General features: G+C 49.4%; 1 protein-coding gene across 21 annotated transcripts in view; it reads right to left on the bottom strand.

The window, feature by feature from the left end:
• Window positions 1-23,858, bottom strand: part of NFASC (neurofascin) — a 201,117-nt gene that overhangs the window by 81,632 nt on the left and 95,627 nt on the right. For all 21 annotated transcript variants that reach the window (XM_024976633.2, XM_024976641.2, XM_024976639.2 and 18 more), the window contains one exon: window positions 17,801-17,909. In XM_024976633.2, coding sequence (XP_024832401.1) covers window positions 17,801-17,909 — 109 coding nt within the window. The remainder of the gene's footprint in view (window positions 1-17,800; window positions 17,910-23,858) is intronic.

The raw sequence follows: 23,858 nt of genomic DNA, 5'->3' as shown, positions 1-23,858 counted from the left end.
ACAAGCATATGCATGCTGCATGCTAAGTTGCTTCGGTCGTGTCCAACTCTTTGTGACCCCATGGACTGTGGCCCTCCAGTCTCCTCTGTCCATGGGATTCTCCAGGCAAGAATACTGCAGTGGGATGCCATGACCTCCTCCAGGGGATCTTCCTGAGCCAGGGATCAAATACCACATCTTCTGCAGCACTTGCATTGCAGGCAGATTCTTTACCATTGAGCCACCAGGGAAGCCCCAAACAAGTCACGTACACACATGTTCATAGCAGCATCATTCACAATAGCCAAGGGGTTGAACCAGCCCAATGCCCATCAATAGATAAATGGATAAACAAATTGCTGGATATAGGTGGGAGAAGCAGAGCAGCCAGGGGCCAGGCTCGGGGGCAGAATTGTCAGGGGCCTTCAGGGGGAATGCCACTAACGACGGAGCATCCCGTGGAGGAGTAAGGAAAGCCACGTATCCTTGAAAGGGCAGATGGAGGCTGCGGAAGAGGGGGTGGTGATGACTGCCTTGGAAAGTTGGAGGAGGGTGTGGAATTTTTCTGTTTAGCTTCATGGGGGCAAAAAAAGGATCAAATGAGAAGAAATTCCAGAGAGGCAGCTGCTTCTCTGAGATGCAGAGAAGAATAATCTAATAAATATAGCCATCATACAAAACCATCCGTGAAAATGAACCACCGCCACACAAGCTACCACTATGAAGCATCTGAACAATCCTTTTATATTGAATTAAATAGGTAAGAGGTGAACTATAAGGCTACAAAATACAGTAAAGGGAGGTCTATTGCAGGGGGAGAGAGCAAGGAAAAGAACAACAATAAAGAAAACCAAAAGAGAAATCTTGTGTGAATTGAGGTATACTGTGAACTGCTGCTGCTGTCGCTTCAGTCGTGTCTGACTCTGTGTGACCCCATAGACGGCAGCCCACCAGGCTCCGCCATCCCTGGGATTCTCCAGGCAAGAACACTGGAGTGGGTTGCCATTTCCTTCTCCAATGCATGAAGGTGAAAAGTGAAAGTGAAGTCGCTCAGTCGTGTCCGACTCTTAGCGACCCCATGAACTGCAGCCTACCAGGCTCTTCTGTCCATGGGAGTTTCCAGGCAAGAGTACTGGAGTGGGATGCCATTGCCTTCTCTGATACTATGAACTAGGGACTATGATTAATTCAAGTCTTGTATATTTGTGAGCCCCACTCCCCAACCCACTGTGTGAGAAGTAAATGAAAGAGAAGAAAAAAAGAGAGTAGAGTCACTCAAACATGAAGTGTTCTGCAAGCGACGCTGCTTTTCATAAAGAACGCAAACGGCATTTGGTCAGGTGTGTTCCTGCCCCTGCAGGAAGGCAACTGGATGCTTCTGAGGATCACCTCGGCACTACTGTAAAAGCACAAATCCCTGGACCCTCAACCTTCTAGGCAGGGACCAAATCAAGCCTGCAGATTAGAAACGCCTTTTTCAATCTGAAGGCCTTTAGAACCGATGTCGTCTTACACGAGGATGCTTCACATGCTTGGGCAACCTTCCTAAGGCAAGGCCTTTATGCTTGGAAGCCTTGTGGGAGACATGAATTCAAAATATCTTAAGCCGGGGCCTAGGGAAGTACATGTGAGTTGAGTGATGATCAGCCACTGGTGGGGACACCTGGAAACGACATCGTGGCCAAGTTCAAGAGCAGCGGCCGTGCAGAAAAACCCCCTGGGTCTGAAGCTGCACCCCGCTGACAAGGTGGGGAGTACTGAAGGTGGGGAAGTACTGAGCCTTCAGGTCTTGGCCTTTCTCATCTGAAAACTGCAGATAAGAGGAGCACCTATTCTGCAGGGCTGCAATTGGGACTTGATACCCACATCCTGCACAAAGCACTTAAAGCTTGGGGCAAACGCTCAAGAAATGTTAGCTGCTGCTACCCAGCAGGCTCTGACCTTCCTCCAGGACACCACCAGCAGCAGCCCCAGGAGCAATGCTACTTGGTCAGCCGCAGGCACTTCCTGCTTTTCTGTTTTTCCTCTTTTGTGGGTCCTGGTTTGCTTTCTCTCCCCAGACTGGGGGGCCCCCGGTGTTGATTCCTCAAGCTGTCCCCGGCAGATGGAGGAGAGAACTGCAAGCTGTTGCAGTCGGGAGCTCCCCACATTCTCACAGCCCCATTCTGAGCTGTACTGGTGGTCACAGCACATTTGAAGTGACGGGGAGAAAAGACAGGCTGCGCCGAGACACAGCCCCGCTGGCAGCGCCACACCCCCCGCTGCAGAGTCCACCGTGGACTTCTGGGCGGCAGTCAGCCAGCCATTCGACCACTTACCAGACCTGGTTTCAGAGAACAAACAGGGACGAGAGATGGACACGGGGACAAGGGACAAGCTCTACTGTCACAGGGCTTACAGCGTTCCAGTGGGGAAGACAGGAAATAAACGTTGAACGGCAGTAACAACAAAGTGAGGCACCAGGAGGTACAAAGAAGAAAATACAATCCGACCCGCACACAATGTTTACAGCAGCCTTTTCCATAATTGCCAAAGCCTGGAAGCAACCAAACTGTCTTTCAGTAGGTGAGTGGATAAGTCAGTTGTGGTCCTTCCAGGCAAACGGAATATATTTTAGCACTAAAAAGAAATGAGCTATTAAGACATGAAAAGACATGGAGCAAACAAATGCATATTAGTAAATGCAAGAAGCCAATCTGAAAAAGTATGATTCCATAGTTAACTATGGGGCATTCTGGAAAAGGCGGAACTCTGTCTTTAAGTCTCTGCCAGAGCAAGTGATGGTGGCCAACTCCCTTGCTATAGTTCACTCTGAATAAAGAGCCTCTGCTTGTGCTCACTTGGGTGGCATTTATTTTCACACCAACTTTACACAAATCACTCTCTTTTTCTAGTCTGCCTTTCCTGTTCTTTCACCCAACTTTCTGTTATCTTTCAGGCGCAGGTCAGGTGCCACCACCTCCGGGAAGCCTTCCTTGGTTCCCCCGGACCACCAAGACTGGATCCGGTCCTCACCCTCCGTGCCACCACCTCCGGGAAGCCTTCCTTGGTTCCCCCGGACCACCAAGACTGGATCCGGTCCTCACCCTCCGTGCCACCACCTCCGGGAAGCCTTCCTTGGTTCCCCCAGACCACCAAGACTGGATCCGGTCCTCACCCTCCGTGCCCTCCGAGAATTCTGGGATACACCCGCTGTAACGAGTGCTAGGTCTTGGTGTAGAATCTTGTCTCCCAACTACGCGATGAGCTCCTTGAGGATGGGGGACGGTGTCTTATTCAACCCACACAATGTCAAGCACACAGAGAACCTCGTGGGCACATACTGAATGTTCACCCAGCGCCCCTGCTCTCCTCCTCCCATCCACTGTACCTGTATTCATCAGCTAGCGCTGCCACCACAAAGCACCACCGCCCGGAAACTCACTGTCTCAGGGCTCTGGAAGCTGGCAGTCCAGGATCAGCTGTCAGCAGGGCTGGTTTCTCCTGCGCTCTCTCTCCTTAGCTTGCAAATGCCTGCCTTCCTGCAGTGTGCTCACATGGCCTTTCCTCTGTGCAAACACACCCCTGGTGTTTCTTCCTCTTCTCATAAGGTCACCAGTCCTACTGGATGAGCCCACCCTACTGACATCACTCAACGTCAATTACTTCTTTACAGACCCAATCTCCAAATATGGTTACATGTGGGTAGACCTTCAACACACAAATTTTAAGGAGGGGCACAACTCAGTCCATAACAGTACAGACATTTTCCTTCAGCGCATTTGTCTCTAGAGTGATCCTACCCAATTCTAGGGTTGGGCTGTGATTAGTATAAAAAAATTAGCACTTTCTAACTCTCACCCCTATGGCTGGTTTAGGAATGGACACTTATCCAGCCAGAAGCACTGTGCTTCATGGAGACTTCTGCTAAAAGCTCTGAGAAAGACAAGTTTCCCCCTCTCTTGAACGAGATGCAGTGAGGGCGCCCCCGACGGCAGAGGGTGGAGCTTCAGGGATGGGTGGTGGGGGTCTCGGAGCATACCGTGAGGACACCCCAACACTGCAGAAAACAGAGAGAAGACGCAGCGAGACCTGACCCTTCGCATCACTGTTTCCATCACTGAGGGAACGTTTCCTGAAGAAAGCCCTACTTGGGGATTTTCAATTACGTGTGTGTTTATATTAAAAATCCTTTTGAATTTTTAAGCCAGCTGGAGTTGTTTTCTATCACTTGCAACTGAGAGTGCTATCAGAATCAGCAACGCCCCGAGAATATTCGTTGAACCCACAAGCTTCCCATGATCTTCACTTTCTGTATTTAAGAAGCATGTCTCTGTCCGCCTGCCTGCCTCCGCCTGGACCCGGCCCCATCCCTCTGCAGGGTCTCTGACCACCAACTCTCTGCTCTCCTGAGGGTTTCCAAACTCTTCTTAACTGGCTCTCTGCCTCAGCAGAGAAACATCTTCCAGTTCTCTCATAATGAAACCAAAGGATCATTCTCTGTATCGCATAGCTCCCTACAGGTACCTGATTTTTTCTTTCCTTTCTTCTCATCGAAGTTTTTTTTTCCCCCAGTAGAGGTCAATGGCTTCTACGTTTGCTGACTTTGTTCCCATTCATTACTCCTCCAACCACACCCTGAACCTCTCCTGTCGGGCCCCCGCACTGGCCTCCAGATGGCCAGATTCAGGGTTTTCAGTTTTTATCTTGCTGGGCCCCTTGGGGGCATTAACAACTGTTAATCACCCAACCCGTCCTTCGTCCTTCATAACATCCTTTCCTCCTTGTCAGCCTCTGAAACCCCACTCTGGGGGCTCGTTTTCTTCCCGGCCCTTCTAGCCTCCACGGCAGCACGGATCACACTGCTGGACCCTCTTCCTCTGCTGATGTCCTCAGTGTCTTCACTGGGGCCCTGGCCTTGCATCTCTCTTCTGTGTTTGCTGCTGCCCGCCTAAGTCACCGAGCAGACTCTTGGAATCACTCTTACCTCCCACCTCTCACACCTCACATCCAGGCACCAAGGGCCCTGGACTGGCTCCCTCTGGGTGTCTCTCATCCTCCCCCTTCTGCACATTCTCAGTTGCTTACCTCTGATAAACATCATGTCTCATTGTAATGACCTCTCGCCTGGTCTCCTTCCAATCCATTCTCCATGTTGCTATTACAGTGATCTTTCTAAATCCCCACCTGATCATGTCACCGCTCTGCTGAAAACCTTTCCATTTCTCCCCATTGCTCTTCATAAGATCAAATCTAAACTGCTGAACGTAGCACATAAGGCTCTTTAAGATCAGGTTTCTGGAGCGCCCTCCAAGCCCACGCAAATCCTAAATGCTTCCTTATGTGTTAGTAGCTCTCTTTTGCAGCCCCATGGACTGTAGCCCACCAGGCTCCTCTATCCATGGAATTCTCCAGGCAAGAATACTGGAGTGGGTAGCCATTCCCTTCTCCAGGGGATCTTCCCGACCCAGAGATCAAGCATGTCACACTGTATTCAACCTCCGTAATTTATCCATGCCAGCCCCTGTGCCTGTAAAGGCCTTCCCTCCTTGTCATGTGATTAATTCCCACTCAGTCTTCAAGACTTCACTGCTCAGACATCTTCTGCACGGTGAAGAACGCCTTGTGCCCCTCCGTGCCCCCTACCCCCAGCAGAGCTGGGAGACCCTCTCATCTCCACTATAGCTTAAACCACCTCTCTGGGCACTTAGCACATGGGCAAAACTGCGTGATTAAACTAAGGGTTGGAGGCCTTTTCTGTAGAAGTCTAGATAGTAAGTATTTTCGGCTTTGTAAGACAGTTTCTGTCACAAGTGCTGAACTTACCATTACGGAGTGAGGACGAGCATAGACAGGAAGCGAGTGGATGGGTGTGGCTATCCACTAACAAAACTTTATTTCCGAAACAGGCAGTGGACTGGGACTGGCCCGGGGCTGCAGGTTGCTCACCACTGGCTTAAGCTTTCTCCCATCTTTGGGGAATTCTTGAGGCTCAGACCACGCCCTGCTCATTTTCGTGTCCCCAGAGCCTGGCAGGGTCCCTGGCGGGAAGTATTTAGGGAAAGGAAGATCCAAGTAAAGGTCTCAGCCCTGCCACTTATCTTCTGTACACTACTTGTTTTCCAAACCTTTTCTAAAATCTCATAAATGGAAATAAATATTCCTGCTTTGTCTGCTGCAGATGGTGTTGTGAGAATCACATAAATAATGCATAGGAACACGAAGCACAGTACCAGTGGAAGCTGTTTCACTGTTCACGTGACTCCACTACACAGACTTTATCATGTGGGCCTGAACCCAGGAGAGGGCCTATGATCTACCCGCCCGTCGCTCCGCCCTGACGGGTGGTGTGGGGCTTAGCCGCAGCCCACTCTGCCCTACCGCATCCTCTTGCTCTGGGGACAACACCCAGGGGTGAGGCTTCTCAACCATTCTCCTCTCCCCATCGCTCCACTCCCATTGTCCTAGCTTCCAGACTCCACAGTTGTTCGTGACAGATGAATAGCCTGATGGCCTCTGAGGCCTCCCAGAGACGAGAGCATGTTCTCTGGGTTAGAATCAACAGGGGTAGAAGCTGATGGCAGACCGGTAGTGCACGGTGAGAAGGAGGATGGCATCAAGGTTTCCAGGCTGGGAGACTGGATGGGATGACACTCATAACTGGCATCAAGAATTAAGAAAGCGGAAACGTCTGGAAGTGACTTGGGCTAGGGAGATCATGAGCTTGGAACCAAATATGTCCGGTTCGAAATGCCCAGGGCTGTGAACAAAACACCTCTGCAGGTAGTCTGAGGCTGTGCTTCTGAATTATTGCCTGCAGAGACGCACAGCAACAGATTAGTGCTACAGGGCCACGTGCCAGCAGCTAGCTCTTAGAATAAACTAATGAAATGACTGGAATAGTCCTACAGGAACCAATGAAGGAGTACACTCACACATCACTGCCACAGGATATTGTGGGGGCAACAGAGAGATAATGAAAGCCCAACCGAGCCAACGCAAAACTCAGCCATCCTGCATCAGATTACAAAAACAAACACGCAGCAGGGTTTATCACTGCGGCTGCCTGGAAGCAACCTGTTCAGAAATCAGAGAGAGGAGCTGAAACAAAAGAGCAAAGAGAAGACCATCAAAACAGGGAGTGGGGAAGGACCGTGTGCGTGGGGTCTGAGAAGCACTCAGGAGTATCCCAGGCCAGGCCACGGGCTCCCTGCAGACAGGCAGGCAGGCCCTCTTAGGGGAACTCAGGACTAGGACATAAGGAATTTCTCGTCATTTGTTCCCAGTACCAACCAGGAACAGTTGCAAATGATGTATACATAAATATAAATCCAAGTGGCTCAGCTTATATAAATATGTAATACATATAACTTGTAATAATCACATTTTCACTCACTTTTCATTTTCTTTCTTCAAGAACAGAGAAAGAGCCGGTATGTGTTCTCTATTATGTTTTGGCAAAAAAATAGCCGAGGAGCTGACTTAAGAGACAAAACCTACACTCTCTGTCCTCCGCTCAAGCCCTGTGACCTGGCTCCCACCCCATGCGGCCTCTTCTCCCGCAGGGCCAGCCTGGGCCTTGCACCCCCCGCCCCCCAGACCAGCCAGGTAGTTGCTGGGCCTTCGGCCACCTCCGTGAAGGCTGGAAGCACTATCCCTTACCTCTCTACAGTGCAAACGCCCCTCCTCACCGAGGCCCTCGGTGGCAACCCCTCTGCAGCGCAGACCCTACCTTCCCACTGAAAGTGGGCTGCGATTTCCCCTGTACCCCCAGCGCGCTCTGTTCCAGGGGTCATACATATCCTCCTGCCGGTGAGACTAGTTGTTCCTCATCCATCTCCTGCATCAGATTCTGAACTTCCTGAGTCTATGCTTTGTCTCCCTCAGTAGCAATCCAGTACAATAAATATTCATGGAGTGAGTGAATAGCCATCTTATCAGATACTTCCTCTTAATTGAGAGATATGCATCCATCAAGAATTAGTGTATTAGAAATTCTTGATTAAATCATATATAATAAAACTGTTGTTACAGCATACACTTGAGTAATAAAAATAACAGCAATAACCTAATAACATCTATTAAGCATCCCATGAAGTAGACAGACCTCGTCCCTGCTCAGCAGACACACTCATCCCCTTTTTCCCTGAAATCCACCCCTACTCCCTTTCAGGGCATCTTTCTGATCTCAGTCAGGGCCTCCCTGTTCCCTCCATCCTGAAGACAGATTCTCAGAACTAGGGATTCGGGGCTCCAGGCATTAACCCCTGAATGGCCGTCTCTTCTGTTCCCAGCCTCCCTGCACCCACATCCAGAGGGTTTCAGCTCAGCTGCCCTGATTCTGAGGTCACCTTCTGCAGAGGGGTGCCCAGGGCGCCGTGGAGGACCCTCCTCCCTGCTCCCCTCCTTCCACGGGTCCACAGATTCCTTCCATCTCTTATGCCAAGGGAGGAACCAGGCAACAGATGGTGACCCCAGCCCGAGTGCTCCCTCCACTCACAGGCATCTGAAGGCCGGATGGGTTTCCTAGGAAACTCAAGTGCCCCATACTGGTGATCCCCAGCCTCTCCCAAAGAGAGCACCAAGCAGGAAAGAGGAAGACAGAGGGGAAGACGAGACCGATGGGAAGCCGCAGGAGGAGCTCCATGCCTTCCTCCGAAGTATCCCCAGTGAAGCCAGACGCCTCACATCTCCCCTTCACCCCCCCCAAGATGGCCACAGTCTCAGCATCTTCACAAAGTTTCGCTGCCCGTGCAATCCTCCCCCTCTCCCTTTCGGGGCTGTAACTACATGAACCCTCCTGGGGCCCCAGGACTTGACAGCCTAAGTAAGCACTCACCAGCCTGCTTCTTCATCTGCCTCTCCCCTGCCCAGGAGTGGAGACCCGCTTCCTCCCTGCGTGGGGTTCAACCAGTTGTCTTCTAGGATTTTCCAACAACTAAGGACACCTTGTATGTGGATTCAAGTCCCCTTCCCCCTCCTCCCTTCTCAGGGTTGGAGGAGGGTGGTCTCCATCTGCTCGGTGGCTGTGTTGCATGCTTGGCTCCCTGGCATTGTCAGAGGGAGCGATCTGGGAGGAGAGAGGGGCTGTGTTTAACCATTGAGAGGGTTCCCCTGGTGGCAGGGGCACCGGCAGGTCTGGCCCCTCCTCGCCCTGCCTGAGGTCACGGGGTCTCAGCAGGAGTTGGGGATGGGGAACAACAATATCAGGTGGCCCCGATTCCCACCAAGGGAGGGGGCGGAGGGGGACACCTGGGTTTAGGATTAAGGATTTGGCTGAAAACAACTGTTTCCTGCCCAACACCCAGAACTAATCTATTGGTTGAAACCTGAACCACTTGGCTATTTATTAAGTTGGGAACAAGGGAAGGAGGGGGCAGGAAAGGAGAAAGAGGGAAGAGGTCTTTTTCCCTTGAGGTGCCCACCGTGAGTGTCCGGTGAACTTCTCATGCTCCCTCCAGGCTGCCAGGGGCCCAGAGCACGGGCAGGCACCTTGCTGCTCACAAGCCACCAGGCCGCTCATGAAGGCTGTGCCCACCCAGAACGTGTCCCCCTTCTGGGCAGGAGGTGCAGGCCCCTCATTGCGGGGGCAGAGCTGGTTGGGACACTAAGTGAACAGCGCTTGGACAGGGAGACCCGCTGCATGGTTTTGCGTAGCTGATTTGCGTGGGTCTACCAAAAATCTTTTAACCTTCCGCTTATAATGGATCTTGGGTTATTTTTATTTATTTTTTCCCCATCACCACAATGCTTCAGTGAACATCCCTGTACATATAATACAGAGGAAGTGGGGTGGCTGCCTTATCCTGTCTCTTTAACCCCACGCCAACTGGAACCTGAAATATATCTTAGCCTGGTATAGAGAGGCAGCCCGAAGTATAAGCGGCCAGGTCCACGGTCCAACCCTGGACATCCCACCGCACAAGCCAACAGTTGCTGGACACACTGGGAGGGACTGTACCGGTGCTGCAATCCACCCGAGCCTGCTTTCTGACGTTCTCTGGGGCGGTGCATTTTCCCCACATTATTATCATTGCTTACTCGCTCATCCTCCAAGAGGCAGCACTAGGAAACACACACGGAATGGAAAAGACTCTCAAATGTAGCCAGTGCCGCTGCCTGTGAGCTGGTCAGACGCTGCACAGGGGCTGCCTTCGATACGGTGTGTGGATATCTGTGAATTTCCATTATTCTGGCTCCACTCACTGCCACTGCTCACTGTTAACTGAGCTCTGACCAGGCTCCTTACAAAGACTAACAGGTAAAACAGACTATAAAGGAAACAGAAGTTAACAAGTAGGGTATGCAGACAGCCTCCAGCTTGGAGACACCAGCTAAAGAGACACAGGAAACAGCCTTCCTTCAGTGGGGGGAGAAATTCTGCCACCTCCAGGAAGAAGAAGAGCCCCCACCTCCCCGTACCTCAAGAGCCAGCTCCTCATTCATGTCCGTTTTCTACCCTCAGGGAGAGAGTTTCACAGCAATTAGACACACATCTTTTTCACAGCTGGAGGGAGAGGAGAGAGGGCTTGTGAAGCCCCCACCCCCTCCACGTGGGGGAGAAGAAAGCAGGATGGCAGAGCTGGCCCCCCTGCTGGCTGACAGCCTGTCAGCAAAGGCTAGAGAGGAAAGTGATCATAACCTATGGACACGATCCTGTGTGTGCAAGGGTGCAGCCCAAGGTCTGGGGAGGGCGGGGAGGGACCTGGGTTCGAAGGAAAGATAAGAGACTGGAGACAGACGGCCTGAAAGGGGGCTTGGATTTAGTATGAAAAGACCTGTTGCTGCTGCTGCTAAGTCGCTTCAGTCGTGTCCGACTCTGTGCAACCCCATAGACGGCAGCCCACCAGGCTCCACCGTCCCTGGGATTCTCCAGGCAAGAACACTGGAGTGGGTTGCCATTTCCTTCTCCAATGCAGGAAAGTGAAAAGTGAGAGTGAAGTCGCTCAGTCGTGTCCGACTCTTAGCAACCCCATGGACTGCAGCCCACCAGGCTCCTCAGTCCATGGGATTTTCCAGGCAAGAGTACTGGAGTGGGTTGCCATTGCCTTCTCCAATGAAAAGACCTAGGGTTCCTCAAAACATGAAACACAGAATTACTATATGCCCCAGCAAACCACTCCTGGGTATACACCAAAGAACTACAGATATATGTCCACATGAGAACTTGTACATAAATGTGCACAGCAGCATAGCTGATCACAGACAAAAAGTGGAAACAACCTGAACGTCTATCAACTGAGGATGGATAAATAAAATCTATATATACCATGGAATATTATTTAACCACCAAAAAGGAATGATACAGAGAGACATGCTACAATGCGGCTGAACCTTGAGAACATCACGCTAAGTAAAAGAAGCCAGACACAAACGACCATGTATTGTACCATTCCATTAGTATGAAATGTCTGAAACAGGCAAATTTCCAGAAGTAGGAAATAGACTGATGATTGTCTAGGGCTAGAGGAAGACCAAGCTTCCCTGGTGGCTCAGATAGTAAAAAATCTGCCTGCAATGCAGGAGACCCGGGCTCGACCCCTGGGTCAGGAAGATGCCCTGGAGAAGAGAATGGCTACCAAACCAGTATTCTTGTCTGGAGAACTCCATGGACAGAGGACCTAGTGGGCTATAGTCCATGGGATCGCAAAGAGTTGGACACAACTGAGTGACTAACCCTCACTCCTTGAGAGAAAGACCGCGGTCAGGCGGAGGAGAAGGGGCTGCTGATGGGTACGGAGATTCTTTGGTGGACGGAGAAGGTAATGAAAATGTTCTAAAATTAACTGTGGTGATTAGTGCCCAACTCTGTGAATATATTAAAAATCAGTGCATAATATTTTTTAAACTTATTTTTTAATTGAAGTATAGTTGATACGCAAGTTGTATACTTTATAATGGTAAATCGTATGGTATGTGAATTCTATCTCAATGAAACTATTGTTTAAAACATCAATGAGAAAAAAGGATTAAGTACGTAAGACCTTGGAAGACTTTGTTAGAAAACGGTGATACTTCAATAAGGAAAATAAACGATTAAATTTATAAACGTAGCTTCAAATGTTCAAAGGAACTCAAGTTTATTAATGGACTCAAACAGATTATTAAAATTTATGAGATTTATAAAAAGAATTGTAAAGTTTATCAGTTGAAAGGTTTAAGAAAAAACTAGGTTTGGGGATCAATATATTGAATATTGAGTTTTTAAAAAAGACTTTGGGCTAACTCCTCGGATGCCACCCAGAACAAGTCGCAGTCTGCGTACTCCCCACCTCCGCAGTAAGCTACAAAACGCTGTGCAGACACGGTGCTGCAGGAAGCGCAACCTGAGACCTCAGTCTCTCAGCAGCTCCCCCGAAGGGTGAGGGCTGTGCCCTAGCCAGCTTCTGTCCGGACCCCCGCTTCCACATTCCAGTCACCGACCACTGCATTCCCAGGCTCCCTGAGCGGGCTGTCTGTTTGGAGCCAGGCCCCTGTCCATCTGAGGAGCTACCATCTGGATCCATCTGCTCATGATGTCACTCATGTTAAGCTGCTTACTCCACCCTCTCTTTGTGGGATTCCAGGCCCAGTTTCAACAGACCAGGGTTCTAAAGCCATTTGAAAACCACAGGATGAGCTCAAGCAGGAAAGAAAAGGGTGGGGGGCCAGGGAGAAGGCAGGCTGTTGGAGAAGCTTGGGGTGGGGAAAGAGGAAGGGCCTCCAGCCCCTTCACTGACTGTGAGCTTCTTGGGGCAGAGGGCGGCGTCCTCTCCTTTCCTGTGCTCTTCATAGAAATGAGCACCAGATGAAGGCAGAACAGGATCAACTAGGAACATGCAGCCCGGGGGAAACACGCCGGACAGCAATTCTGAGCCGCAGCTTCAAGAGGAAGGGGTGTACTGTGACCCGTCTGGCTCAGGAAGGGGGCACAGGCTCAGGAGCCACATACCCGAGGTTCTCTCTAACCTCACAGTTCAGCAATTCGTTTACCCTCTCTCTCAGTCAGAGCCTTAGTTTGCTTGTCTTTGAATGGGTAATACACATTTATTACAATATTATTGTGACTACTAATTAAATGAGTTGATTTAATTCATTTTAAGTGAATTAATGTGCTAATGCATTTGTATAGCATCTAACGGGCTTCCCCTGTAGCTCAGTTGGTAAAGAACTGGCCTGCAATGCAGGAGACCCACGTTCAACCCCTGGGTTGGGAAGATCCCCTGGAGAAGGAAATGGCAACCCACTCCAGTACTCTTGCTTGGGAAATCCCATGGACAGAGGAGCATGGACAGTCCATGGGGTGGCGAGAGTCAGACACGACTTAGCAACTAAACCACCTCCACAATAGCATCTAACCCAAGGCCTGGCCCAAACTTGACTTTCAAAAGCTATTGGTTATTTCTTCTTCCCCACAAGTGACATATGGTGCAATGCTTTGCTACATGGCTTTGGACAAGCTGGACTTTCAACCCTAGATGTGTCTTATAGATCTACAAAACACACGATGCCTGTGCTAATAACCATACCCTACTCTGGGGCCAAGGAGTCATTACTGTCTCTGCACAAGTGCAGTCTACTGTGGACCAGACAGAAGGGCAGCTCCTGCGAGATTCCAGAGCAGCCAAAGCAGCCTTCGCTTCCCTCTCTCCTGCCTCAACCCTGCGTCCTGACCCAAAGCGCTAGGAACTCCTGGAGACCACTGCCCCACCCCCATTCCGCCCCTGCTCACCCAGCCTCTTCCACCAGTGGCCCCACGACCCATGACATCGACCACCCCAGGTGGGAGTCGACCTCAAAGGAGCCAGGTCCGTTCTTCTGAGGCTTCCATCCTGCTGTCAGTATTGGCCTAGCTGCTGATATTCCAAGGCAATGGCACCCCACTCCAGTACTCTTGCCTGGAAAATCCCACTGACGGAGGAGCCTGGTAGGCTGCAGTTCATGGGGCTGCTAAGAGTCAGACACGACTGAGCGACTTCACCTTCACTTTCACATTCCAAGGACAGCACATCCCCGGCTGCATTTTTAAGGTTCCTATCTGACACGACAGGGAGACGCAGGGAGGAAGGGACCAAGACAGCAGGAGGGAGCGGCATCTGTTCCCTCCCCTCCCTCCAGCCCTCTGCATTTACATCCAACTCAGACACTGGTCTGGGTCCAACTGCCGTCCTGGCAGGCTTCTGCAGGCTGGAGATGTGAAAATACAGGAGCGTGGAGGAGGGGGTGTGGGACAGACAGGGGACGGCCGTTCCCTGCGTTATGAGATGCGCTGTTTGTCTAGGGGTCTGCGGCTGAGTGCTGGCTATGATGCTTACGCCAAGACACGGCCGGCTCCAGCGGTGGAGGGGAAAGCCGCGTTAACGCCCCCAGTGAGTGCACACACCTGTGTGTGGCAGGGCCTCTCTTTGCTGTAGTCTCTAGTCCTCCCGTTAGAATCAGAAACTCACGGGGTGACACGCTGTCTCAAACCCAGCAGCCCCACCTCCGGTATACAGGTGGGTTCAGCAGGGCGGCAGAAAGGCTGGGGTGGGGGGGCGGTGTGGAAGTGAGTGCATCGCCTCCACAGAGATGAGGCAGACGGCACACGTCACTGAGGCGACCAGCTCTCTCTGCGGTCACCGGTGGCTCCACACCCAGCCCTGCACACCTCAGCACCCAGGACAGGGTGGTAAGCATGGGTGCTGTCTCAGGGGCCTGGAGTTGGTCCTGGGGAGGAGAGTTCCCAGTGAAGCCCCACGGCCCGCCCCCGATCATCTCCCAGCCGTGGTCCTGCTCCCCCCATGGCCAGGGAGGCCTGCTGCAGTGCTTCTGGAGGGAGAAGGCCCAGCACCTGGCAGGGAGACTGAGGGGTGTGAATGCAATTAACCAAATGACGCCATCTGAGACACCGAAGGCCTGGGGAGGATGGTGGTTCCTCTGCCTGCGTCAGAGGGCAGGTGTCTGCTCCGAGCACCTGGCAGGCCCAGGAGCTGAGGCACCGAGGGAGGGAGAGGTTAGTCTGAGCGGGGCAGGTGCTCACGCTGGCAGAGGGGGAGGGCGGAGCGGGAGGGCGGAGGGGGCATGTGCGGGAGCAGACGCCGGGGCAGGCCCCAGATGGCTATGGCCCGGAACAAGAGGAGAGCCAGAGAGGAGGGCAGACAGACAAGAGGAGAGCCAGAGAGGAGGGCAGACAGACAGACAGACGACTTACTCATCTGAGGCCTCCCAAGCAGAGACACAAAATCAGATTTCTACCTAGAACCTGGCTGGAGTCCTGCTCAGAATCATCTGTGCAGCCCAGCCCACCCTGAGATCGCTCCACAGCCCCGAAGTCAAACGGCCAGCTGCGTGGTCCCAGAGCTGCAGGACGGCCAGGGTTCCATCCTGGTGAGGGCACTTTCTCAGCCGTGAGTGCTGAGCACGCTCCTTCACTTGTCGTGACACCAGTAAAACGTGGTAACAATGTGTCCCATTTCACAGAGTTGCCGTGCGGAGGATTACAAGGAACACGCGGAGCGCAGGATTACAGGGAACATGCTGAGCGCGGGCAGCTGGGGAGCCCTCCAGGGCTGATTCAGGCAAGGCTGACTGTTACCATCCTCTAAAGAGCCTGCTCAGTCCTCCTCTCAGAACTTCCTGGGCCCTCAGTAGCCAAATGTGTGTACTCTTGTTTTCTTCTTTTTTTAAGTTTCCCAGTCAATCTGAAAGTCCTCTGATCCTTTGACCCTTCATGATGCCTCAGACTGGAGGAGGCCGTGTGGCATCCCAGCAAGAAAAATGGCTCACAATTCAGGACATCTGAGTCCTAATATGAGCTCTGTTGGGAATTCATTTTGTGGATGTTAGAGAAATAACTTCTTGAGCCTCAGTTTATCCATCAATCAAATGGGAATGCTGTCACCAGCTGCTGCTGCTGCTGCTAAGTAACTTCAGTCAAGTCCGACTCTGTGTGACCCCATAGAAGGCAGCCTACCAGGCTCCGCCGTCCCTGGGATTCTCCAGGCAAGAACACTGGAGTGGAATGCCATTTCCTTCTCCAATGCATGAAAGTGAAAAGTGAAAGTGAAGTCGCTCAGTCATGTCTGACTCTAGCGACCCCATGGACTGCAGCCTACCAGGCTCCTCCATTCGTGGGATTCTCCAGGCAAAAGTACTGGAGTGGGGTGCCATTGCCTTCTCTGACTGACACCAGCCTTGCCCTCATAACAGAATTTTCATGAAAGTCAAATGACACAACTAATCTAAACAAATGCACTATAAAAATAAAAGCTCTGAACTAATATGGGCTTGCAGATGAGACTGGAAGTGTCCAGAGGTATGAACTAGAACAGGTTTGCCCTGCATCAGGCAGGCTGTGGCAGGGTAGGACTCCAGCTGCCAGTCAGATGGACCGCTGGACAGGGACACTGCTGTCATCAGAGAAGCGGGTTCCTCAGGGAGGCATCTGGTTGGGCAACCCTGAGTGTGTGTGCCCAGCGAGGAGGGCGGAGGGGCCTTTGGAGGGAGCACAGAGATACAAAGTAGGGAGGGTGCAAGTGCCAAGAGAGGGGGCACAGCGACCCACAGCTGGACCAGCCCCTGATTCTGCACACACCTGGGGTCTGTTCCTATGCTGTGCCACAGATACTAACATGCCGGTTATAATAACCTATGCATTATTTTTGCAACCAGAGTCCTCCAAATACAAAGCAAAAAAACCCTGGTGTCCCCCTGCTACTGCCCGTATGTTTAAGTTCAGTCTTCAGTAACAACGATCAGGTGAAAAAGTCCTGTGGTCAGATGGATTTCCCAGGTGGTCTCTGAAACCTGACACTGTTCTAGGGCAAGCTGCAGATCTAGAAGAACGCCCACAGAAACTACCTTCATAAAACAGGTATATCCGAGCCACTGTTGCTATGACAAACAATAACTTTCATATACTAAATACCTACTCTAAGCCTACTATATGCCAGGCACAGTATAGGACTCCTTTATGTTTCATCTTGACCACAAGATATTCCTTATTACCCCCATGTAGACAGCTAGAGTGGCTTGAAACTTTCCTACAGTCACAAAGCAAGGAGAGCTGGATTTTGTCCAGAGCCCAAATCCATGTTATCAGCATATCCCGTTCCTAACTTCCAGCTCCCTCCCTGCCTGCATCCTCCCAGCCCAAATCCCCAACTCTTTCTGAGAGGAAAGGGAACTGGAGCAATGAGGCAGAGATACCCACACTCAAGAATGGGGAAACACTTCTCTGTTCAGGCTTCCAGGACAGACTCCCTCAGCCCAGAAGCCTCCAGGCTGCTTGTTTGTGGTTCAGTACCAATTACTCCTTGGTTAAAACTGTAGCCCTTAATTTTTGCATGTCCTCCTCTGACATTCCTGCCTGGAGACTGAAGTAGGAGCAGCAGCATTTTATCCCAGAATGGAACAATGCAGACCCTGGACACAGGGTGTGGCTTCAGTGACGTCAGCTTCAGCCACGAACTGTGCCCGGGACAGCTGTCCATCCACCAGGGCCCCCTGCCCGCCCAGAGAAGGGGTTCTCACAAGGCCCTGCATATGCTGGTGCTGTCATTCAGGAGGCTCCCGGGTTGCAGAGGCCAGGCTAAGGGGGGTGCAGGTCACAAACACAGCTTTCCCCCAGTTTTCAAACGAGGTGAACAGTCGGGACAATATGCAGGACTAATGCCGGCTCACCACGTCTGCTGGAGGAAAAGGAATGGTACTTCCCCAAAGTCAGCCTCCGGCCAAGGACAGCTTTGCAGCCTGGCTCTGTGGCCCACTCTGGGGAGGAGGATGGAGCTGTCCCTCAGAGCCAGAAACTTCTCTCATCAAAGAGAAGGGCAGGAGGCAAGAATTGCCCCCACCCCGCCCCAGAGCCAGGGAGCCGGGCACTCACCGTCTCTGCCTCATTCAGCCTCCTTTTCTTAACGCCAGAGGGGGCTCCCTTCCCGGCTGCAGAGACAAGGAAAACTCCGGCGTCCCAAACTGCACAGAAGTCAGTCAACCTGTCACAAAGCAAACACAAAGGAGAACCCGGGGTCACTCGAGGAAAGAAAAAGAAAAGGCTTTGTGCTCTGAGGCTTGTTCATTCACTGGAAATTACATCTTTGTCTACACCCGTTTGCACAGTTTCACATAGCATAAGAGCATCTTTGTTCACAGAAATGCAAAGCACTCTGCAAGAAATGGGAGAGATTCTGCAAGGTGCTAGACTCTGGACTCTGGGGAAGGAAGGTCGGCTCTCTGTCTCTCCATAAGGTCGTTATTGTGAATTGACACCATAATCAAATTGCAGAATCCTTAGTCACCTAAAGGAGGGAAGCCATATCTCAAAGAATTTCTCCTACACCCGAGGAAGAATTTACCCAATAATTATTTCATTACTTTTCTTACTTAAGTATTATGTTTTTCTTCCCCATCTACAGATAATCAAACCGAGTTCATCATAAATAAGCTGCACATTAAAAGGAGACCTAATTTTGGTGTTAGGAGACATGGGTTTTAGGTCCTAGCTTTTTTTATTATTTAGGGTGGGGTCGCATAGTATAGGACACAACTGAGCGACTGAACAGCAACACTTCCCTACGTGTAATGCATTTTCCTCATCTGTAAAATGGGGAGAATGTACGGAACAGTGCATCAGATCACCAGACCATTAGTTGGCATTTCAAATGTTCAGGTCCCAGGTCTGATCCTTTGGGGCAATCATTTAGCCTTTCTCAGTACAGATAACATACCTCAATCATTTGCTTTAACATTAAAATGTGTCTGTAGAAAATGGTAACATCCACCTGTGTGGAGGGGAGTGTGGCAATATCTATCAAAATAAGTGTGCGTTTACTTTTTGGCCCAGCAGTCTCAGTTCCAGGAATCTTTTCGAAATACATCCTGCATGATGCCCGTGTTGTGACCTCGAGGGTTACCGTTAAGTGAAAAAACCATGATAGGAAAAAGTGTGTTTAATATGCTATCATTTAAGAAAGGGAGAACAAATGCAAATATATATATATATTCTGAAAAGACAAGAAAAGGATAAAGCATAAAATAAAATTTAAAGGACCTGGGGGAAAGGGAAGAACAATGTGGAGGGAACAGGGACACTGAATACATCTTGTTGTGGATTTGCTTTGAAACATGTCAGTCTTTGACATAATAATAAAGCACAATATTTCTTAAAGAAATTCCTAAAATGAAAGTGTAGCAAATGAGTCTATGTGTCCAGTTGGTTGGTATAGCTACACATAGAGAAACTCAAACATGGCAATTTGGCTGTATATCATTAGAGGGATACACCTTAATAAAAAGAACTGCCCCATCCCTCATCCCCCCACCCAATACCCTAAATTGTTTTCCGTAATCATATTATTGATGAAGATATGGTGTTTTAATTGTTGTCATTCTGAGACTTTTGTATGTATATTGTGGGATAAACCAAATGAGTGATAATATTTATATTACTGAAAAATAAGAGTTTCTTGTTGAAAGAAGAAATAAATGTAAGCTTGATGAGATCAAGTTAAAATTTTGTAGTCCTGAGTACGAACTGGGAGTATCAGGATGAACTCCATGTTTTACCTACATCCATACACACACACACACACACACACACACTTCCTGCTGCTACTGCTAAATCACTTCAGTCGTGTCCGACTCTGTGCGACCCCATAGACGGAAGCCCACTAGGCTCCCCCGTCCCTGGGTTTCTCCAGGCAAGAACACTGGAGTGGGTTGCCATTTCCTTCTCCAATGCATGAAAGTGAAAGTGAAGTCACTCAGTTCGTGTCCGACTCTTAGCGACCCCATGGACTGCAGCCCACCAGGCTCCTCCATCCATGGGATTTTCCAGGCAAGAGTCCTGGAGTGGGGATGCCATTGCCTTCTCCCCACACACTTCCTAGCCAGGCCTAGAAACAAGGATCATCCTAGAAGGAATGAGTATGCCCAGAATCAGATTATGAACTCTATGTACCATCGCCTAAAGGAATCAGGCTTTCTTGGAGGACGGTCTGATACAGCAAATGTGTAAGTTGAGTCCAGAACATCTTGTCACATCATAAAAGCAAACAAAGTGTTAATGATTTCTAGAGTTACAGCAAAAAGATTCAGAAGCTACCCAGCCTAGGATGTCCCTGGTTAAGTTGAGAATTAAAACAGAATCATGGCTACAATAGGTTGAAACATAACAAATGTGTTTAAATCTTATAAATCCCCAATAAGATTCTTTAAAACCCCAGATAACCCATGAGTCACCTTTTAGGGATGCTAGGAACATAGTTCATCATTTTAAAATCTGGTCAATAAAGCCAAAGGGGGAGGAGTGGGCAGCATCATTGCTGAGACAAGGCTGGCCTTGTACTAATCACTGTTGAAGAGAGTGATGGATGAATCAGGTCCATTACAGTAGTACTCTCTCCTGGTTGTAAAACATTTTCAAAATAAAGGAAAACTTTAAATGATAGAACAGGTTGAGAAATGAGAAATCTTAGAATGCTAATTCTTGAAACTTTAGAATCTAAAGTTATTTAATCCTAACAATAATCCTATACGGTAGCCAAGGATACAGACATTATTATCCCCACTTTGCACTGCAAGAAATAAGTGTAAAGAATCCCTTGAGTCAGGATTCAAGCCCACACATTCTTGTTCCAAAGTTCATTATTTACCAGTTGCTTCTTCAATATTCTCATCTTTTATATCTGCATTAGTAAAACGTTCATTGCCTATATGAGGTTAATGGGAGCTACCAAGAGAAAAGTCCTTGGAAAACAAACCTTTGTATATATATCTTTCTGTCACTCGAAAACTGGGGACCAGATTTGTCCTATGTAGTAGTTGTTCTGAGGATCCAGTGGGAACTGTGATTTGAAGATGGACAGACACCAAGAGAGAGAAACAGAGAACCCTTCAAGATGACTGAGATTGCAATTACCCCAGTGCCGTCACCATCACTCACAGGACGTGAGGGTTAAATGAGAAGTGAGGCTTGAACTCAGGATACAGACTGCAGCTGACCCAGGAATAGGATGGTCCTCGATATCTGATGCTCTGGGGATGATCAGGGATCAAGAAAGATACCTGACACCCTGCAAACTGCAAGAGCGGCTTGGAGTCACAGGTGGGTGGGGTCCCTGGTCAGGTGGCTGGGCATCTTGGGCACTGCCTCCAGATTCCAGAAGGCCAGACACCTGCTGGGTTCCCTGAATGAGGCCCGGGCTGGAGGGAGTGCGGTGGGCAGTGGAACATGGCTTTCTAGTGACAAGAAGGCAGAGCATGTCAGACACGGGGGAGGGCCTGGGGCCGCTCACCAGCTCCCAACTGCTCTCTCTTGGCATTCATAATCCTAATGTCTGCCTGGAGAGGACTCACAGGTCTCTTCTCAGCAAATGTTTATTCCCAGATTGTCCTTCCCTCTGCCACAGAAGAAAAGTGTGTCTCTAACACTTTTCACCTTGGAATTTCATAATACTATAAGTGCTTATTTCCTGGAGAAGTACAAAGTCAGACTTCTCCGGGATGCTGGTTCATGTGTCCCAAAGAAGGCTGAGCACCGAAGAACTGATGCTTTTGAACTGTGGTGTTGGAGAAGACTCTCGAGAGTCCCTTGGACAGCAAGGAGATCAAACGAGTCCATCCTAAGGAGATCAGTCCTGAATATTCACTGGAAGGACTGATGCTGAAGCTGAAACTCCAATACTTTGGCCCCTGATGGGAAGAGAACTCACTCATTGGAAAAGACCCTGATGCTGGGAAAGACTGAAGGTGGGAGGAGAAGGGGGCTACAGAGGATGAGATAGTCGGATGGCCTCATCGACTCAATGAACATGAGTTTGAACAAACTCCGGGAGATAGTGAGGGAGAGGGAAGCCTGGTGTGCTGCAGTCCGTGGGGTTGCAAAGAATGAGACACAACTGAGCGACCGAACAACAATTCCTTGGATATTTAGTCAGCTCACAGAACAAGGACTTTCTCTGTCTCTTGCTTGAGGTTCTTTCTTAAACATTTTAAAAAACTACTTTGTACTTTGAATAGGTAATCCTTTCACATGACATGAAACCCAAAACTTACAAGGGTTCACAGTAAAAGTAGAGCATATATAAGGAAACTTCCATCCCGAGACTGTCCTGCAGGTTCCCAGTCCCACAGAGAGCCTCTCCCCTGCCAGCTACTCTTAACAGTGTTTTGTATTCCTCCCATAGACTTTCTACGTATACATAGATACTCTTTAAAAATTATAGCATACTATACATATTTTGCAAACAAAGCTAGTGGAGGTGATGGAATTCCCGTTGAGTTATTCCAAATACTGAAAGATGATGCTGTGAAAGTGCTGCACTCAATATGCCAGCAAATTTGGAAAACTCAGCAGTGGCCACAGGACTGGAAAAGGTCAGTTTTCATTCCAATCCCAAAGAAAGGTATGCCAAAGAATGCTCAAACTACCGCACAACTGCACTCATCTCACACGCTAGTAAAGTAATGCTCAAAATTCTCCAAGCCAGGCTTCAGCAATATGTAAACCATGAACTTCCTGATGTTCAAGCTGGTTTTAGAAAAGGCAGAGGAACCAGAGATCAAATTGCCAACATCCTCTGGATCATTGAAAAAGGAAGCGAGTTCCAGAAAAGCATCTACTTCTGCTTTATTGACTATGCCAAAGCCTTTGACTGTGTGGATCACAATCAACTGTGGAAAATTCTGAAAGAAATGGGAATACCAGACCACCTGACCTGTCTCTTGATAAATCCGTATGCAGGTCAGGAAGCAACAGTTAGAACTGGACATGGAACAACAGACTGGTTCCAAATAGGAAAAGGAGTACGTCAAGGCTGTATATTGTCACCCTGTTTATTTAACTTACATGCAGAGTACATCATGAGAAACGCTGGGCTGGAAGAAACACAAGCTGGAATCAAGACTGCCGGGAGAAATATCAATAACCTCAGATATGCAGATGACACCACCCTTAGGCAGAAAGTGAAGAGGAACTAAAAAGCCTCTTGATGAAAGGTGAAAGTGGAGAGTGAAAAAGTTGGCTTAAAACTCAACATTCAGAAAACGGAGATCATGGCATCCGGTCCCATCACTTAATGGGAAATAGATGGGTAAACAGTGGAAACAGTGTCAGACTTTATTTTTGGGGGCTCCAAAATCACTACAGATAGTGACTGCAGCCATGAAATTAAAAGACGCTTACTCCTTGGAAGGAAAGTTATAACCAACTTAGATAGCATATTCAAAAGCAGAGACATTCCTTTGCCAACAAAGGTCTGTCTAGTCAAGGCTATGGTTTTTCCAGTGGTCATGTATGGATGAGAGTTGGACTGTGAAGAAGGCTGAGCGCCAAAGAACTGATGCTTCTGAACTGTGGTGTTGGAGAAGACTCTTGAGAGTCCCTTGGACTGCAAGGAGATCCAACCAGTCCATTCTGAAGGAGATCAGCCCTGGGATTTCTTTGGAAGGAATGATGCTAAAGCTGAAACTCCAGTACTTTGGCCACCTCATGCGAAGAGTTGACTCATTGGAAAAGACTCTGATGCTGGGAGGGATTGGGGGCAGGAGGAGAAGGGGACGACAGAGGATGAGATGGCTGGATGGCATCATTGACTCGATGGACATGAGTCTGAGTGAACTCCGGGAGTTGGTGATGGACAGGGAGGCCTGGCGTGCTGCGATTCATGGGGTCGCCAAGAGTCAGACACAACTGAGTGACTGATCTGATCTGATACATATTTTCTTCAAACTTGTCTTTTTGAGTTAATATCTTAGGTATCTTTCAGTGTTAGTTCGTATGAAACTGCCTTATTACTTCTAGCAGGTGTATAGTATTCTACTGTATGAAAAATATATATATAATAATCCTCTACTGATAGATGTTTAGAATGTTTGTAATCACTGAACATGGAAAATTTGCTGTGATACATTATCTTTGGATAAATATGATTTCTCTTATTTGT

The sequence above is a fragment of the Bos taurus genome, chromosome 16 (genome assembly GCF_002263795.3).
Source record: "Bos taurus isolate L1 Dominette 01449 registration number 42190680 breed Hereford chromosome 16, ARS-UCD2.0, whole genome shotgun sequence".
Taxonomy (NCBI): domain Eukaryota; kingdom Metazoa; phylum Chordata; class Mammalia; order Artiodactyla; family Bovidae; genus Bos; species Bos taurus.
The sequence above is the reverse complement of the archived record's forward strand: the minus strand, read 5'-3'. Positions and strand labels throughout refer to the sequence as shown.